This window comes from Pagrus pagrus (genome assembly GCF_965226575.1).
Source record: "Pagrus pagrus genome assembly, chromosome: 2".
NCBI classification, from domain to species: Eukaryota; Metazoa; Chordata; class Actinopteri; order Spariformes; family Sparidae; genus Pagrus; species Pagrus pagrus.
In genome coordinates this window covers 5,093,364-5,112,744 of record NC_140186.1, presented here as the reverse complement: position 1 = coordinate 5,112,744, position 19,381 = coordinate 5,093,364, and the positions used below count along the sequence as shown (strand labels likewise).

Here is a 19,381-nt window from a genome sequence, read left to right as displayed (position 1 = left end):
GAGGTACTGTTACTTGTTTAACATGTTATTTAGTTTGTCACAGTCACAAGTTAAAACCAGCTCAACTGAGTCATTCCCTCTGTGATGCTTATCAGAATGGTGACCAACCATCTTTTCATTATACCACACATGAAGCGTCCTAAAACACAAAACAGGGTCAGAGATCAGTGTAATATTGAAACAACTGAAAGTAAAAAGACATTATTAACAGTGTCCAGTTGAGGGTTACCTGTCACATACTGCATTATATGTGTTTTAATCAAACTTTCGTCTGCAAGTTGAGAAATTTGACTACATACAAGTAAAGTTTAATTAAATATAATTTATCTTGGTGATGAAATTAGCTCATGCTGTCAATATCTGATGCTCACTCCCACTCTCAGGAAGTGTTATTAGGCTAAACAATATGTGATGCTCACAGAAAACAACTTTTTTTTAATGCCTGTGTGTCAGTAAAAATTATTCTGTCAAGTGGTGCGAGAACGCCCCTTCCTGCTGCATCTCTGACTTCCTGTTTCACTGTTGCACCACATCTCTTCATCTACCCACCCCCCTCCCTTCAGCTCAGCCTTGAGCTCCTGACAGGCCTGTGGTTCCTCTCTGAGGTCTGAGCTGTTAGCATACACCCAGAGAGGACGAGCAGAGGGGGGACGAGGGAGGCAGCTAGCGGGAGGTTCGGGCGGTGCAGTCATCGGTTCTCCATCTGAAGTGTTGGAGTAGTACTGTGTGACACCAGCAGGTGGAGCTGCAGTCAAAGTGATGCCTCATGTTTGAACAGACATGCAGACAGCTGTCTCTGGTGTCCACAAACATCTGGCCCTTCTCCCATTTCATTTTATGTATTTATGTTTTCAAAGATTTTGTCTTGTGATATTGTGATCCTGGTGTTTTTCTTCATCAAATCATGCGTTATTGGTCGAGCTGCAACAATTAATCAAATAGTCACCAACTATAACTGATAATCCATTAATCCATTTATGCATTTTTTTAAAGAAAAAAGAAAAAGTAAAAAAAAGAAAAAGTTTCTGATTTATTTCCTCCTCTACGACAGTAAACTGATATTTTGGGGTTGTGGACAAAGCAAGACGTTCGAGGACGTCATCTTGGACTTTGGGAAACACTGATTGACATTTTTCAGACCAGACAACTCATCAGTTATGTGAGGAAATAACTGTTACTTGCAGCACAAATTTTACACAATGTGGATTCCTCACCGACATTTTTTTTTTTAAAGGCAAAACCTTCCTCAAAATTTGAGTGAAAGGATGGTTTTGTTCTAAAAATATAACACAAAACTAAGAATGTTTTAAATAGGTAAAAATATTGAACAATCCCAATATGTAAAGAAAAACCTTAATGACCTTTATCTGAAACCATTTATTGAGCACAGTGAACAAAAGGTCCCACAACTTCTTAGTGCATCAAACAGACATCAACACAGTTCTTAGTAAAATTCTTTCACAGATGAACAAAACGGAAAAATAAAAAGCGTCCGCAGTTTTATCCTGCACACATTTATAACACCTTACTGACAGGGTAACACAAGGTGATATTTACTCTCCTTTACTTTTTAATAAAAACAAAACATAACGTCTCTGTGCAAAAGTAAGAATCATCGATGGTCTGACAACGTCCTGCTTCAGCTTCCTTCCCACCGTATTTTGGATCTTGTAGCAGTGCTCTTTAAAGGAAAGGTGCAGCCGGGGTAACGAATAAATCTGCCTGTACATCTCACTACCATTTGGACGATGTTTCATCTGTAGCCTCAGACTACTGCTTTCTTGTACTCGCTTTGCAGCCAAGGAAGACTTTCATAAATAATCTATACAACCATCAACCCAACTGGGAGGATAAATGTTGACAATGTTTCTTTTTCATGCAACTTCAAGTTTGATTTGCAGTTTTGTGTGTTATGATCTGGTTAGGTTTAAGCATAAAAACCTCTTGGTTAGGGTTGGAAAAGATTATGTTCTGGCTTAAAAATACATGATTTTGTCGCCACTAATGCGGCTGAAAAATGTCCCAACATCTCGTTAAAAATATCCAGTGGTTTCCTACTTACAAATGTTGAAATGCGTCTCAAACATTGCCCTCGCCTCCTGACACGACAGTCAGCTCATGTGCATGTAATGGGAACGGTTTGCATTAATGTGACCAACATTTTTGACTTTGAGCTCAATGTCCTGCAGGGGAGTCACCTCTACATCCCTCAAACCCCAACAAGGTTCAAAGCAATCAAGATACAAGTGATCACCAGGAAATATCTCATCAGACCGGTACGCACCCCACAAGGGTAAAAAAAACATCCCACAACACTTTGATTATCGATTTTACATTTGGCACCAAATGTACAAAAACTGCATGTGTAGTACCTGAAGGACTGTACATTCATTCGGTCTCTCAGTAAGGCACTGGATAAAGTACTTCCGATATTGCACAATCAAAGGTGAAGGTAGTTTTTAAGGAAGTTACTTTTAATCCATCTTGAGAATGTGTTGCTTCGCTCTGCGGTCTTCAGGACACTGTACAACCCTCTTTTCCACGACGCCGACTGTTAATACCTGTGAGAACAAAACAAAAAGACAACAGTGACATGGTTATAAAACGAGATTGCCACCTTTCTGGCTCCAAACAGTGTTCTGGACCTTATTTTCCCCTGAGAACAGCTGGTTTATTCAGTTATGGAAAAAAAATATATTTCTGAGTCTGTATTGTACCTCATTAATACTGTAAATATTAAAATTCTGAGTTTGAATTTCTGATCCAAAACTACACGGTGTCCCTTCAATTCTGACTTACTCTGATTGTCCAGTGCCGTGTTGACAGCCTGCTCAGATTCGGCCTTCTTGCTCAGTTTTAACGGCTTCTTGCTCTTCAGTTTGGATGGAGTTCTCACAACGACTTCAAAGTTGTCCTCGTTCTCATCAGTCCGATTGGTTTCTGTGTTTGAAGGGCACGTACTCCCCGCACGGCTGTTAACTGAAAGCTTGCTGGGTGATTTTCCTCTGGAGAGTTTCTTTTTCCACGCCTGCCAGCCCTTCTTCTCCGGCTTGACTCCATTTGGTCCGTCGAAGATTTTGCTTGGGGCTTCTGCGGGCAGCGGACTGAGCCGCTCCAACTTTTCACTGCTGGCCAATCGAGGCCTTCCCTCGGCGGCCTCCTCGGGACCTCCAAGCAGCGTTGGCCCTCTTTTGGGTTTGAACTCATGCAGAGATCCCGATGGACGAGGAAGTTCCCCCATTGCCAGGAGGTATTTGGGGTTGTGGTATTTGTGTGCAGGCACCTGGATGTCAGCCTTCTTTGATTCCCCCAAGGTAACCTGGAAGCGGGATGTGGTCGCCGGTAAAGGCGGCCGCTTGCTCCCCGCTCTGCAGCGTAACGTGTCCGTCTTGTTCGGAGCCGGCGGGCTGACGTGGAACTCCTTGTAGAGGTCCAGCTTCTCAGAGACGGCGTAAAGCTCACGGAAGTCCCGGTCAAAGAAGTCGACCACCTGCCCCGTCATCACAGTGATCATGTTCCGGTCCATACGGGACGTACACCAGGAGAAACTGGGACAGAGACAAGGACAACAACAGTGAACAACTTCATCCAATTCTGAGTGGTCCATTAGATAAGTGCAACACGCATCATCAAACCCCAAGACCAACATAAACATAAAACATGTGCTGTCTGTCCACACACGGGCCTCACCTGTACGAGCCGAACATGACTTTGTCCCCGTCCACCAGCATGTATTTATAACACTGTGAGCCAGGCAGCTTGCCGAACGACAAGGGGAAGCCGACTCCCTGAAGTGATCTGGCTCGGATGTTCTGCAGCCAAAGAGGGTCACAGACAGTTAGTATGAAATCAATGCAGCCAATAATGTCAGCAGGGTGATATTAGACCAAAGTTGCAAACAGGAGACAATTGTCAGGACCCCACCCCTAAAGTTCACCACGGTTCAGAGCACCACAGCCTTGTTTTGGGCTGCGTACAGAAGGAATTCATCCGGGGCCGTCACAAAATGGCCTGTTGATGCAATTTTATCAGAATGTGAACGTCATAAACTTCATAAGGACATTTAAAATTAAATTCCTCGCTGGTTATAAACAAGTCCTGCAGTCTGGCTTGCATCACTTGCAGCCACACAAATGCTGACCAACCGCAGTGGGGTTTGAACTGTAGTTTATATGGGAATGTAATGTAAAAAAAAAATAAGGCTCTTCGTTCTCTTCAAGGATGAGGACAAAGGTTGAGACAGTAGGCAGCCTGACAGAGAATCTCACAAAAGTCTCACACAAAGTGCTACGTTGAAGGCATTTGGGGATTTTGGTGTTGACATCACAATTATTTGTTTTTCGTCTGAACACAAATACCTCCTGTGTGATGGCCCTGATGCCTTGATCTGTTTTCTAGATCTTATCTGTTATCTTTTGGCCTCCGCTACCAACCTTCACCAGTATCCCATTACTTTAATGTCTATTTTCCTGTCAAGCTACTTTGTTTGACTCCCTGTACATGCTGTTATATTCCTGAAATGGACTCAAATCCATATCTATTATTTTCCCAAATCAGGGTGACTGTGGCTCCGGAGGTCTTTTACTAATCTACTAATATGCACAGCAGTTAACAGTGATCAAACCTGACGAAAACTGGCAAACGTTATCACCCTGGTAATGACTTTGCTGTGCTGTATGTCTGTCTGATCAGAGGCAGTGCTGTGTAGGCAATCTGTATCACTCTCAGTAAGGTCACATAAATGTTGAGGCATGACTGAGATTCATCTACAGGTTGTGACATGAGTCCAATTCAATGTAATGCACTTCATTTTCCTAGAACCGACACGTTTTAACGGCTTTCCAGGTAACACTGGGTGAATGGATTAACACATATGATAAACACAACAATAAAAGATCACCGAGTTGATTACATCATGCTCTCGCTGCGTGTCTGAGCAACATTCGTGTCTTACCCGAAGGTGCTGTTGGCCGATCTGCAGCCTGCAGCACATATCCAGGAAGTGCGGCACACCTTGGTTATCCAGCAGAATGTAAACGGGGACGGAGCGACGGCTCGCTGCATCCATCAGATCCTGCAGGATGTGTTGGTCTGTAACCATGTCCATCACTATCGCTATCACCTGCAAGAGAAACAGTTCAATAGTTTTATTTTAAAGGCAACAACAATTTATGATATGCTCTGACAGGAAGGTGTAGGGAGACCGGATAGTGACTGATAGAAGCACAATGTGTGTTTTGAGGTACAAACTGTAATTTGAGGTACTTTTTACTTCTGTATTTCCATTTTCTGGTACATTTGGCTTCTACTTCACTACATTTAAGAGGGACATATTGCCCTTTTTACTCTGCTGCATGTGACTGAGCTTTAAAAATGAAGATTTTTGCAAACAAAGACATGAAAATTGTTCCAGCTTAAAAATGTGAAGATTTGCTGACTTTCTTTTGATACACTTTAATGTAATTTAAGGGTTTGGACTGTTGTGAAGGTGTCCCTTTGGACCACTTTGGGTAATTATGACCACATTTCTCACTATTTCCTTCAGTGTTACAAACCAAACAATCACTAATGAAAGGTGTAGCAGTCCCATCATGCAGCACTTGTTATCTTATTTATTTTTATTTTAACTGAATGTCAGAATCACGTGGACTGATTGCAGTAGATTCAGATCACCTGATGTGCAGGGTGTGGAGACCGGCTCCTAATTAATGACTGAGAGCAGCTTGAGGCATTCCCCTCATCGCCAATCAGGGCGTGACGATGCCCTTTTGTGAAGGCTTCAGAGAGGTGGGGAGGGGCACACAGGTCAGACTGAGTGTCATTCTGAGTTTGTCCTTGACACACTGCAGACGTCACCCAAACAGACAGAAACAGAAACGCTGATCTGTTTGGGGCCTACTGACATTTCTTTGGCCTCCTTGTTGAGGGAAACTGCGAGCGTTCTGCAACCTAGTCACCGCTCAGCTCGGCTGCCTGCATCAGGGCTCAGAGGGTTGTTTGCCTTTCAATAGCCTGGCGCCTTCTTTTGTTGTTTGTCTGAACTGAACTCCTTCCAATTCAATTCAAAAAACTTTATTTGTCCCCACAATGTTAGGCACGTGGAGTAGTTGTACACAGACACAAAACAAGTAAGCATGTTTAAAAGAAGTGAAATACGAATCAAATAAAGATAATTTACAGTATTTACATGCGGTGCAAAGTAGCACTGAGGTAGGTTGGGTTGTGCATGAAGAAGCAGCAGTAAGTTGGTGCAAATGTGAAAAATGCAATAGAGGGAGGGGAAGTGGGAAATGCAGTGACCATCAACAGGATACTTATTGTCCGTTTCGGTATTGTCCAGTGTGAGGGGGCAGGGGTGGATGGGAGTTTAGGAGCGGAAAGTGCTCCTTGATATCCGAACCCCTCTATTCACCATCAGTCTTTCCAATTTCATTTCATTTTGGACTTAAGAGGTGGTAAAATATATATTTCAGTTTCATTATCCCCTGAAGAGACATGTTTTGATCATAATCCAAGTATTGGTGAGCATTGGCGGTCCCACAGATTTATATTTTGATGTGGTTGGGCGCTGGTTGTAGGCGTTTTCCTGCCAGTACTGCCACAGGTTTATTGAGAAAATGAGCATTTAAATCCATATTTAAAATTGTTATTAACTTCAGTCCGATACAAAACAGTTCAAATGAGCTGCACCTAATTTTCTGCTATAACTTTTAACATTTAAGTACATTTTCCTGATTTATACTTACATACTGTTACTTGTGTACATTATCAAGTATTTTTACAGCATGGTATCGGTACTTTTACTTCAGTAAGGGCTCTGTACACTTCTTCCACCACTGGGTGATCCTACATGGCACTGCAAAACCTTTTCCAAACAACTTAATGACTCACGGCTTTATGACTCGCCCATGACTGGCTTCCCTTCATGCTTCATGTTATGTTAATCCTTTTTGTTGAAAAACCTTTTCCCACAAAACTATGTGACAAATCTTTACAGTGTATTTTAAAAATGTAAACGTTTGAGATTTCATTCTGTTGGGTCAGTTCTTTGATCGTGCTGCAGAAGGAAGAAGAAAAAAACACATTGTAACCAGTGACTAGGCATGACTCACACTCACACTCTGTTTCCCATGTTACCTTTCTGAAGCCGAGGGGGAGAGAATCAATAAAATGTTTATGGGCCGAATGTCTTCTTGACGGCTAACAAAGACGCCAGCAGAGGAGGCTAATCCGTCAAAGTGCAGCACCGGTGATACATTCACCCCGAGGGCCACAGTGAGGCCACATGAAGGAGTCTGAGCTGCTGGTCTCGCAACAGCGGAGAACACCACCAGTCTATTATCTGCCCGCTGAGCTCCAGTCAGGCTGACGGATCATGGAGATACAGCTTTGCAACAACAAAAGGAGATCAGATGAGGAATTTAGCACTCAGATCCGTCACTGCCTTTAAGAAATGCTTCCATACAACTTTCGCTTTCCTCCCTCTGTCAGAGCGCTGGAATTAGTACGAGTTTGCACTTTGCTTTTTACCAAATAAGGATTCAAGAGACAGTAATTAAAGTTGTTTAAGAGGAAGGAGCCAGTAGAGTAAACCAAACAGATGTCCACTGACCTTTTCTGCCTCTAACTGAAACTCGGTAACGGCCAACAATAGAAATATTTGTTTCATGAAAACTAATTTAAGTACAGCTGGCAATTTTATTATCTAAATTCTTTTGATTCTTATAAAATCGCTTTAGTTTAACAAGCTGCGATGTGCTGCGGGTTTTGCAGATGAGCAAACTCACGCTGTTGTTGTAAACTGCCCTTGTGCGAACAGTTTGTTCCCAATTGACCGGCGAAATCCATTTTAAATAAATTACCTGAATTTGACCGTATCAAGACTCAATAATGTATCAAAGGCATGGCTGTCTGAAAAAATGTTTGAATCAGAAATTGGATTAGGAGAATCTGAACACCAGACCAGTCATACGTCAGCCGACGCTGAGGCTGTCAGGAGGCGTCTATGGCCCTCGCTTTTGCTGCTCATGCTCAGTCTGAACCCGTGGTGGAGCCTGTCGGGGAAAGGAAGACGCTGATTGGCTGTTCAGCTAAGTAAATCACGAGATGAGCAACAGAAAAAGAAAGGGAAAGCCCCTTCAGATTGTCGCTGTAGTGTCCATGATTTCGCCCACTGCGGTTCTCGCCTCCACCTCTTTCTTCTTCCACAACCAAGAGACCGTGGGCTGACAATGCCTGTACCATTTGCAACTTCTTATCACACTTATTCTCGATAATGAAGTGGCCATGTCAGCAAAACTGGTATGAAAATGCTGCTTTATCATAACAATGGTTTAAAGAGCTGCAATCCTGAGTTTCTCTCACAGGTGCAGAACATGTGAGCTAGTTGGCCGTCAGCCGCAGACTTTGCGGTGTGTTCAAGTGCAGCTCTTTGTCCCAGACACAGGAGGCGTGAGACCACCCAACAGTCGGCCTTCCTTTGTCGCCACTAGTTCTTTGATTTTGGTTTGGACTGTAGGGACCCGATGAACCCTGCAGCTGACAAGGCAAAGTCTGTAGATAGTGAAACTAAAAGTCAAAGCCACAGTACTTCAGAAAGAAGTTGCATGTTAGGTCAATAGAGTAATCATGTGTGATAGAGATGTGCAGGAGGGCAAAAACCGAGAGCGATGGTCATTTCAGACATGTAGGGACATGTTCACTGCTGGCAGAGGATGATAGTGTTCATCTGCTCCACTGTTCCCTGAAAAGCAAAGTCATGGAAAAAAATCTCTTTAAATCCGCAACAAATGTTCCTCTGTGAGGCATAAAAGCCCTGTTGTTTCCACCAAGTGTCTCACTGAGGAAAAATGCTGAGTGGACCTGCGAGGCTGACAAACGGAGATGCAAGCTGGGACAAGTGTCGACGGCAGCCTTGCTGCTGCGAAGCCTTGACGGGATCAGCATCGAGTTAAATGAGCAAAAACAAAAAAAATCGACCTGCGAGAAGTCATTCGATATGTGCGTCTAAGACGCTCGTGTGGAAGCCCGGAGAACTGGTTGCTCAACATGAATTATCTCGAGCTTGTTTTGTGAGTGTGTTATTTTGTAGAGCAGTTCCTTCTCTTTTATGATAAGCGATGACAAAGCTTGTATGTTTGTTACATTCCTCGCATGAACACGCATGATAAACAAACTACTGAATTCAACATATTTCTCTGACATCTTTAGGAACCACCCAAAAAGACAGAAAAAACACTTAAAAAAAGGGGTAAACATGAAGTTAAGCCTGAATATAGAGAGCTGGGTTGCCGGATCAAATTCCTGGTTTAACTAGGAAAATATCAGAAGGACGAGTGAACGAGTAAACAGACACTCAGCTGAACTCCAAACATCAGAAGGTGGAGCAACAGACAAGATAATTGTGTACCATAAATCACTTGTTTCACCACTTGCAATGCTTCTTGGTGCTTAAACTGGGAAGGGAATGAACTTGTTTGAAACCAGGAGGAAAGGAAGGAAGGGTAAGCTATGATCAAACAAAATAATAATAGAAAAAGGACACAAAAGAAAAAGAGAATGGGAGGATGTAAGGCAGGATTTCCCCAAAAAATCCAAGGGAAATGCATACATGTGTCGCATAACAAAGTCAATCAACAGGCGCTGAGTGAGCATGTGTCGCGTTTATCTGTCATCTTTCCATGACCCAGTTTTTAAAGAGCCATAAATGAGGCAGGGCGAGTCGAGGAGAGGCCGTCCCTGTGTGGCTGCGAGCAGGCGGAACAGATGACTCAGCTGAGCTCCGGCACTCAATGAGCAAACATTACGACGGACAACTCAAACACACACGGACCCACTTTTGTGTGTGTGTGTGTGTGTGTGTGTGTGTGTGTGTGTGTGTGTGGAGGTATTAATCACTCCAACTTTAATTCACCCCACCTGGGACTTATGAAACTAAATATGATGCAGGAAAAGGGCAGATTGGTACATGAAGGCAAGGAAACTCTGTGTGTGTGGGCTGCAATAGTAAAGGCATGTACAAAACATGGCCAAAAGTATACGGACACCACTGTCCACATACTGTTTCCTGTCCTCTAGATCTGGTTTTCATGGCTTGGCCATTCTGAAAGGGCTCTGTTTAATTTATAGTAATTTCCATGTACAACCACAATTTTATTGCCCTTGGTTGTAACGTGAGGTGCAAACGAGAACTTCCCCTTCTCTCCCAGTTATCTACACAAGCCTGTCGTTTAATGCTGCTGGACTGTGGATTTCTTTGTGAAGGACTCGGGTCGGATGCCTCGTCTCAGTGCCCGTCTCCGCTCCGCTAACAGAGAGCAACAGCAGCTTACGTTAGCTTAGTAATGGAGTCCAACAGTGCCCCTTTTTAATGCTGCAACAGTAAATGCAATTTTTAGACGACTGTTTGCTGTGAAGGTCCCTTCCATTATTGATCAAACGGACAATTTTGATAAGCAATTAAGCTTTTCTTAAGAGAGAATTTGCCAAAAATTTACCGCTTCCAGCTTCTCAAACGTGAAAACTCGTCATAAAACTTTTCAGACTTTTGTATGGGACCATTGGTTTGGAAGCATGAGGTATTTACGTGGAAAACAGAGACTTGTGGAGACCAAACAATTAATCAAGGAACCAATCTGAGACAATCATCACTGCTAGTTGCAGTCCCATTAAGTGCCAGCAGTTTTGGATTGACGCATGATGTTCTCATGTCCTCATACTTGCGGTCACACAGTGCAGCACTGGTGAAACAAAAATAACTGACCTCCCGTGATTAGATGAACCAAGCTCTGCAGGTTTGGCAGGTTTGTTAACTGAACGAAAACCATTAATCGGAATCAGACTTAATAGTTTTGCTTTGCAGGTCGGTGTATACTTTTACCAACTGTCCTAATTAGTTTTCAGTTAGTTTGTGGTTTGCTTATGCACACTAATTAAACTCCATGCCGCCTGCTGAGGTTTAAACATCTACATATCAGATTTTGTTTTATATGTGGTTTAAGCAAACTAGTCTACAAGTGTTTATGAATGTACAGCTCCTGAAGTAAGCCGTGCAAAAGGAAACTCCTGGAAACAAGCAGGTCATAAAAGCATAATAACTTCCTGTAAACTGCTTCAGTCTCTCACACTGTTGATCTTCATGACACTGTATTTTTCCTCTGTAGCAGTTTACCTAACACATTTTGTTCTTGTAATATTCTCTACAAATGTTAAACTTTGAAAAAATATCTGTAATCGTCTACCACAATGATGCTCTATGGGCTACCAGCATCTTTAGTTTTTTTAACCTGACAGCATCACATCTGGTTTCACTATAGTCGCTGTTAATTGGTTAAAACATTTGATTTTTTTCTGTATCGTTAGGTTTTAAGTTTGGTATTTGTTCATAGTTATAATCTTAGAAAAAAAATCAAAATCAAAGTCTACTCTTGATTAAACTGAGGCAGGATGATGAAGTTTATCATGCTTAATAACACTATAATTAAATATAAATGTCATAAGTCATCTGCTGATGCCCCCTGTCCTGCTCACCTTGTTGGCCTCCTGGATCAACCGCCGGACCACCTCCTTGATGTGTGGTCCGTTGTCTTTGGGCGGGTGTGTGTGCACGGCCACCCGGGTCACCCCTTTGAACATGGCCCCGCTGGGCCAGCCGATGTCCAGCGGCGGCACCTCGGTGTCCGACATCTGGGGCCAGTAGGTGGAGTGGACCCCCGAATCCGCGTCGGTCCCTGCGGCGGCGGCGGCGGCTCCCTTCTGGGACTTGGACGGTGACGCCTTGCTGGTGCTGGTGCTGGTGCCGGTGCTGCTGTCCTCACTCGAGTCGTACTTTTGGAAAGTGTTCACCAACAGTTTGACTTCTCTGGCCGATAAGAAGTCCTTGGTGTCGTCCTCTTTGAGGCGCATCTTGAAGGCGCTGTCGCCGTTCTTCAGCAGCTCCTCGACGGCCGCCCGCTGCTGCTCGCTGTAGTAGAACTCCGGTCTGGACTCCGGGACGTTGGCTCCGATGTGGCCGTCCTCCATGCACACGAGCTGGGATTCGGCCATGGCTGCGGCGGCGGTCACCCTCCTGGAGCTCTGACTCTCGGACACAGACTGAGCTGCCTGTTAGTGAAACTCACCTGTGTTTGTGTGTGTGTGTGTGTGTGTTTTCTCACCTGTCCGGGGGGGAGAGGGGCGGGGCCCGGGGCAGAAACACATGTTGCATTCAAATGCAAACGGAATAAAGAGCACGGGATTACTGTGAGTGACTTTTAGTGAGTTTTCTGTCGTTGTTTGGTTTCGAACAGTGTAGTAGTAACTACCCAAAAGCCGTCAAAGTTGATTTAAAGTAATAAAATACTACTTTGTATGTGTGACTTTCATTTTTACCAAATAGTATTTGAGTAAAAGTCTAAAATATCTGACAATAAATGTACTTAAGTATGAAAAGTACAAGTAAAATTAAGTTATACACATATTTACATATGTGCAGCATAAACTGCATTACTCTGCGTATGCCTGGTGCCTCAGTGTGTTGGTGGGTTTGAAGTGAACCAGGATATGATGTTTATTGAATGGCACAACACCGTAGGGTCAACTCCTCAGGTCAAGGAAAAGAAACATAAGATCAAGTCTATAAAAGTGGGTTTTAGGTGATTTAAAAATAAGTTACCTGTAGAATATAATGTATTCTATTGGCTGATCGATTATCGGCCTGGACACTTGTGCAACATGCACTCGTTTGACTCCAACGCAGCAGTAACTTGAGTTTCTAAATTAATGTAGTGAGTGGAGTACAATATTTGTCTCCAAACTGTAGTGGAAGTGTAAAGTACCAGGAAATGGAAAAACTCAAGTAAAGTACAAATACCTCAAAACTGTACTTAAGCACAGTAAATGCACTCATTAGTCTTTTTTTGACAATTATTATTTCAAATGAAGTATAAGCCTAAATGAAGCCTAGTTAACATTAAGTTAATTCAGCCACATTGTTTAAATGTACAATTACCAGACTCTTCTAATATACATTCAGTCTGTAATTGATTTTTCAAAGCAGATAGGTCGGATTGACTGATTTACAGATGGGACCTGAACGCAGCAGAAGTTTCCCAGGAATGGGCTGGTTCTGTGGAAACTTGAGGGACTGTGCAGAACTCCCTGCTAGTCTACTCCTTTGTTCATGCTGTAAACAAAAACCAGACCAGCCCAGGTAATAAACTGAGACAACTGTTTATCCTCGTGTACGTCAAACAAGGTTATGTCACGTGCCTTCACAGAGTCAATGACATCATAGGTTTGATTTGAGAAAAGGTTTACGACCCGTCTGTGTTCACTGAACACTGACGGGTCCACTACTGAATCCTGGTATGTACATTTTTATTATTTACTCCTCAGGGTGTCCATATAAACTGATGGACGTGTATAAGCATTTATGACACTGTATATAACGAGTTCGTAATGTAAACATCTCAAAGTCTTGTATATGGGACCAGTGACATCATGATAGCTGGATAATGTTTGAAAAAAAGCAAACTCAATAAAATCAACACTCAACATTAATGCTCATCGTAGTTTTTTATTAAAAAATAAAATTGTTTGTGAAAATAAATATGCCTGACACATTCATATCTTATATAATGTAGGTTATATTTATGTCAAATACTCAGACCAAATTCTGTAAAGAGTTGTGTTATCAGTACTTTCATCAATTTAGTATCTTAATTATTAATGTCGTATAAATACACTTACTATGATCGACCTTCAATTTAACTCTAAGTGGCGATTTATGTGAAAAAAAATCTGTTTTACAACCAAACATCTGCTCTGTTTCATGTCTTTAAAGGTGCTATTTGTAGGAGAATTGATTTTTGAGTCTCACTCCCGACTCGTCAAAAGCTGGCGCTTTGGGATGGCAGCCAATGAGATAGCAACTTTTCTTACAAATAGCACCTTTTAACGAGACACCAACAGTGTGTTTGCCATGATAAGAAACAGGCCCTGTGTGTGTGTGTGTGTGTGTGTGTGTGTGTGTGAGATCCTCAACCAACAAGTTCGTCTTCATTTTTATTCTACACCGCTGTCACCAGACGCTGAGCTTTGTGCTGATAGTTTAGGGTCATGACCTCCTGTGAACTAGGGTAAAGTTGAGAATTAGCATAAGCCACATGACACAGTAGTTACTGTGTCATTACAGGTGTTTGTGCGTGTTCCTCTCAGATGGGTGTGGTGTAGCTGGAGGGGAACAGGCCGGTTCTGCCCCTCAGCTGGCCTTTCCACCAGGTCTGGTCGGAGCACTCCAGGACCTCGATGATGTCGCCGACGTTGAACTCCAGTTCGTCCGCCTCTTCAGCGTGGAAGCTGTACAGAGCTCTGACCTGCAGCTCGGGGGAGGCTGTGTGCTGTGCACAGGAGAGGAGGAGGAGGAGGAGGAGGTACGGCATGAGACAGACATGTCAATGAACTTTACAGGGTCATTAAAATCTTTTTTGGGTACAATATCTGCATTTAGTTTCAACTTCCCTTTTTCTTGTGTGCTGCAATTTCTAGACTATGTGAAAACACTTTGAATCTGGCAGAAAGTAATAAGAATGGTGGGATTTTCTTTGTTGCAGCCCTTTTTTAAGCTGTGTACGAACTGACACTTTCTCATAGCAGGTCAGTCAAAAACATTTATTGAATCCTCTTTGTGTCAAAAGTGATTATATATTGTCGCTGCTGGGTAAATAAAATGGCGGCGAACAACCATGCAAAGTGCCGGTCTGACCATCAGGAGCAATGTGAGGTTCAATGTCTTGCCCGATTACAGTTCCTACTCCGGCCCTTTTTTCAGGGTTTCTAGATAAGTTGAAAAAGTACATGCTTCTTTATGAGATGAGGAAGATATTTAATTTGTGATGCTCACGTAACGACGATTTATTTTATATTATATTATGTCATTAACGTGCTTTAGAAAGGTTTTTCTGGGCTATTTAGAAACTGACAGCAAATCAAATTTAAAGTTGAAGTCACTGAACTACGATAACACATAACAAGGTTACAGCTTAAGAGAATGGGATTTGTTCCTATATATGGACAGACACAAACGCATCATTCAAACAAACGGCATGCACAGAAAAACAAACACACACATGCAGACACACAGCACTGTTGAGTACCTGTCGTGGTGCAGGTAGAGGTGGGCAGTGGGAGTGTGGAGGAGGAGCAGGAGATGAAAATTTGTCCGAGCCTCCTCTCTGCTGGTCGGACACCAGAAGTAGAAATTTCTGATTTTTGTTTGATGTTTTTAAAGTAAAATACTACAATTTTCTACTTAAATCCTTCTACAGTGCATTACAATGAGTGGTCATTAGTAGTTTTCCTACCTGTTGTTGCGTGTCTTGTAGGAATATCTGACTCCGTCTGGAGATAGAGTTGACTTTGTAATGCTCCACCAGCTGGTTGAGAGAGGGGAACTTCTCCGTCCACAGATAATACTGCCCCCTGCTGTCTCGCAACACCTTGAAGTGTTGGACATCTTTTGCATGTCTGCAGTGGAGTAAAAACACAGAGGATGCTTCATCTTACTTGTGTCATAACGGGCCCAGAACAGAACTTATCAGTTCTATAGCTGTCTCTCTGAGATGGTGGAAAGAATGAAACCTGTATAACCACTGGATAAAGTGGTAACGTGTGAATAGGCAGGTTTTGTTGGAAGTCTGGAAGCTGCGTGTTCTACGTTATTAATTTCAGTGAGAAGGTGACTTGGTTAAACCTCGTCTACGACATCCTACAAACATTCACGTGGTTGCAAACTGAAAGTTTCTCCAGAAAGAGAGAGTGCATCTGCTTTGGGAAGTGATGAGGTCAGACGGCTATACACAGAAAATACATAAAATTGAAAGCGCAAATATGAGAAGTAACTGTGCTGATATAGCCCACAGTGATGGGACGGTGACGCAGTATGAGCGAGACATGCCGGTTGAGAAGAAGGACAATGAGATCACTGACGGGCATCCAGCACAAAACAAAACCAAAATATGCTGGAAAAGTGAAAATAGTGGGAGATCTTATAAAGGTTACTTTCCACTGATGGCAAATGTAATAAATCATTTTAAAAGTTTTATTACAAGCTGGAAAAACTAAATATATAAATCTGACTTTCAGGCTGGATACTAGAAGGCCTGGCATATGCTAACGCTAGCGGGCCTATCTTTGGAGTAGCAGCACAACATCAAATTTGCACCCAATATACTAAAAATGTGAATTGTTTAATAGTAATAAGTCAGTATTTCTACCATGTTAACAGGAAATGCTTTATTTTGAAGCGTAAAGAAGTAATCTTTTGAGTCTTGTTGCTTGCTTTAGCAATGATGTGAGCACATCAGATGTAAAGGTCCGCCTTGCCTACACCTGGTTACTGTACTGTAAAACTGCACCATGTTGGACAATAAATTGTGACACACTGTAAATGCACCTGACAGAGATGGAGAAGTCACCCGGGGCTGAATTTCGGCTGCCCCGTATGAGAAAGGCTCCCGCGGGCTCGGACATCAGCTTCTCCTGGGCGTCGGTGCGGGTGCAGTCCTCCTGGTACCAGCTGGAGTCACGGAGGAAGCAGGAAATGACAGGTTGCACAGGTATAAAGTGTAAGAAACCCTGCTGAGTGAACATTCATTTCATTTTTTTGAGTGTGACGTGCTCACTGTCTCAATCTTAGTAGGCCTATCTCATCTCCGATTTTAAAATCGGGTATTCAGGGCCCTATATTAAGTATGAGATTCCAGAGCAAGACTTGTGTATCTGATTCATAAAAGGATCTTAGGATCCATTAGGATTACATTGCATCTATAGCAGCCATGTTGTGGCTGCGAGCGGATCTACTGGACCAATTCCAACACTTTTGGTAAGTATGACTCATTGACACACTAAAATATGCAAATATAGGCAACCACAGAAAAAAAAAAACTTTAAGCAATATTCTGTTGAAAAACTAGTTTCCTCATTACACTTCATGTTTTTTCCTTTCCTGTGAAAATGACGTCATCCTCTATTCAGTGTCATTTCAATAAATAGCTCATGTTTGACTGTCTCTGTTCGTCTTCCATTTTCTGTTTTGTCTTCGGTGACTTTTACCTCGGCAGATGAATGTCGATGAAGTTTTGGGGTACGACCCCCTCGGCCCCTTTGACTTCTGCTTTGTACCAGTTCCCTGTGGTCTGCAGGATCTGACATGGTGGGACACAATCACAGAACATGCTTTCATATCGAGATGAATACGCTGCAAAGCATTCTTTTTACATAATACTTGGAGGTTTGGAGGTTCGACAGACATTAAATCAGTGTTGTGAGTACATTAAGTACAGACATTTTGTAGAATGTAAGGCACCGTGAGCGACAATGAGACTAGAACTAAAGCAATTTGAATTTTTCTTATTGTTTTTAATATAAGTCCTATTAAACTGTTAATCAATTGCACTTAATGCTGAAAGATCAAGTCTATACACGTCACTGTAACTTAAAGGTCCAGTGTGTAGGATCTGGTGACATCCTGTGGGCATGTTGTACATTGCAACTAAATGAACACCTCTCTTCGAACGCTCCCACCAGGAATAAAACCCAACAACCTTGTGTTAAAAAACCCACAAAAAGCCCAATTTGGAGCTCAGCGTTTTATTCGTCCTTTCTGGGCTGTTTTTGCTGTTTAGTTATTATAGTTTTTTAAATGTCGTTAACAGGCATAACGATGCCACTGCAATGACTGTGCAAATAGGAAATAAAAAAATGTTTCTGAGCAACAGGATGGAGTTTCACAACACATTTTCATAACCTGCTGCACAGACTAATGGGCAGTGAGATGATGCAAATGCTCCTGGTCTTTACTCTGTGTGTGAACGTACTGAATGTCCAGGTAGCGTTGATTTGCATGAATGTAATAACAGTCCCCAATTTGAATGTTCTTCATATTTGGAGCTATTTATGACATGGAAGGTTAATGTTTAATTTGAGCGTGTTGTACAGCATGTGTGTGTACTTTGCCTTACTTTTAATAGCTCTCCCTTTCTGAAGCTGAGTTCGTCATCAACTGTTGCTTCGTAGTCGTACTTGGCCGTAGCCTCCATGGTCAAGAATCTGGATGAGATGTTAAAAAAAAAAGATTAAGATTAAAAGGCGTAAAGGCGTGTACAAACATTGGTATTTTAGCTCAACAGTACATTTTTCTTGTTTTTATACAACTTGTAATGTTGCCAATTAGCTGACAATGCTAGAAATGTAGATGTAGAAATGGTTTCTGGGCTGTTTTATACTGCATATATGCAACTATTGCTCAATACAATGCAGGCCCTGACTACATGTTGAAATACAGACATCAAAGGGAACAGCTGTTCTATCTGAACCCAGACATCTTAAAATCTTTCACACGTCTATTTTACTTCATCTGTCTTATCAACAGGAACACATTTCTGATATTTTCAGTCCAAAAGCACCACAAAAAGTGCTCCGACCTGTCCTCTCTCCTTCACTTTTCTCTTACACACATTAAAGAAATGGATTTGACAGATGAAACCAACGAGCTATCTCCAGCTTCACCTGGACTTTGAAGCTGATTCTGTATGTTTTACCACCAGTGCAGTGAGAGCAAAGTCTGTATTGGCAACACGTCAACAAACCCTAATTCAAAATGACAACCTGTGACTGTTAGCACCTCATGTGAGACAGAAACATTGAGCTACTCACCATGTATGTGTCGTTCTCCCCGCAGAGCTGAGATCACACGGCTTACAAAGAGAAGTGACGAGCTCCTGCTGTCAGTTCACAGGAAGCGCAGTCTGCTACTGAGACTCACTCTGTGTCACTGCTGACCACTTGCACACAGTCACAGGAACTCACACTGAAATAGACACAGGTGCAGAGGCATGCACATGTGTGTGAAACCAAACACTGTGTGAAAGCAAAGTTTAGGTTTAAAGTGACTGCATGAGAGGCAGCTGGATCTTTTTATCCAGCTGTTAACTTTACAGTGCAGTCATTTATGTTCACAGAGCTTTATTTTGAAATTTTCATTAGAAAATTAAAGGTTTGTTTCTGCTTTCTCACACTTCCTGCTCGTCCTCTCTGCTGTATTCCACCATCATTACAGTGCATAAGTCACTTATAATGAAGATTGTAATAATACTGCTTTATATTTCATGACTTTGCGCCACCTAGTCAACGTTAAGTGCATTTACTGTACTGAAATTGGCTTTGCTGAGTGTTAAGCTAACTGGCTAGCCTAGCTATCAATACCCTGTGTTATTGTGGACACATGGTTAACCATGGTTAGTATTCAAGCGTTCACAGGATGTTTCTGGGGGGTTGGATCGCTGATCAACCCACATTGGGGTAAGAGTGGTGTTGACTCATGCTGCTGTAGCTGTGGTCCTCC

General features: G+C 42.4%; 2 protein-coding genes across 4 annotated transcripts; both read right to left on the bottom strand.

The window, feature by feature from the left end:
• Nucleotides 1-1,399: 1,399 nt before the first annotated feature.
• Nucleotides 1,400-12,096, bottom strand: fam83fb (family with sequence similarity 83 member Fb). The gene is made up of 5 exons (XM_084343436.1): nucleotides 11,530-12,096; nucleotides 4,955-5,122; nucleotides 3,691-3,812; nucleotides 2,800-3,548; nucleotides 1,400-2,561 (listed from the first exon to the last, which is right to left on the bottom strand). The coding sequence occupies exons 1-5, from the start codon at nucleotides 12,043-12,045 to the stop codon at nucleotides 2,515-2,517; spliced, it is 1,602 nt and encodes a 533-aa protein (XP_084199562.1). The 5' UTR covers nucleotides 12,046-12,096; the 3' UTR covers nucleotides 1,400-2,514.
• A 1,487-nt stretch (nucleotides 12,097-13,583) lies between these two features.
• grap2b (GRB2 related adaptor protein 2b) lies at nucleotides 13,584-18,811 on the bottom strand. Of its 3 annotated transcripts, none has more exons than XM_084366187.1 (7): nucleotides 18,694-18,811; nucleotides 18,000-18,087; nucleotides 17,092-17,183; nucleotides 16,433-16,555; nucleotides 15,342-15,504; nucleotides 15,135-15,215; nucleotides 13,584-14,378 (listed from the first exon to the last, which is right to left on the bottom strand). In XM_084366187.1, the coding sequence occupies exons 2-7, from the start codon at nucleotides 18,075-18,077 to the stop codon at nucleotides 14,193-14,195; spliced, it is 723 nt and encodes a 240-aa protein (XP_084222313.1). In that variant the 5' UTR covers nucleotides 18,078-18,087; nucleotides 18,694-18,811; the 3' UTR covers nucleotides 13,584-14,192. The 3 variants fall into 3 exon arrangements, with proteins under 3 accessions (XP_084222313.1, XP_084222315.1, XP_084222314.1); XM_084366189.1 differs by having other exon boundaries at nucleotides 15,135-15,212; XM_084366188.1 differs by lacking the exon at nucleotides 18,694-18,811 and adding an exon at nucleotides 18,547-18,614.
• Nucleotides 18,812-19,381: the final 570 nt, after the last annotated feature.

Coding starts and splice junctions, on each gene's coding strand:
- fam83fb (XM_084343436.1), bottom strand. CDS start 12,045: ATGGCCGAATCCCAGCTCGTGTGCATGGAGGACGGCCACATCGGAGCC. Junction 3,813..4,954: donor TCGGCCAACAGCACCTTCGG/GTAAGACACGAA, acceptor CTTTGGCTGCAG/AACATCCGAGCCAGATCACT. Junction 3,549..3,690: donor GTCATGTTCGGCTCGTACAG/GTGAGGCCCGTG, acceptor TCTCTGTCCCAG/TTTCTCCTGGTGTACGTCCC.
- grap2b (XM_084366187.1), bottom strand. CDS start 18,077: ATGGAGGCTACGGCCAAGTACGACTACGAAGCAACAGTTGATGACGAA. Junction 17,184..17,999: donor GAAAGGGAGAGCTATTAAAA/GTAAGGCAAAGT, acceptor CCACCATGTCAG/ATCCTGCAGACCACAGGGAA. Junction 15,216..15,341: donor TACAAGACACGCAACAACAG/GTAGGAAAACTA, acceptor GTGTCCGACCAG/CAGAGAGGAGGCTCGGACAA.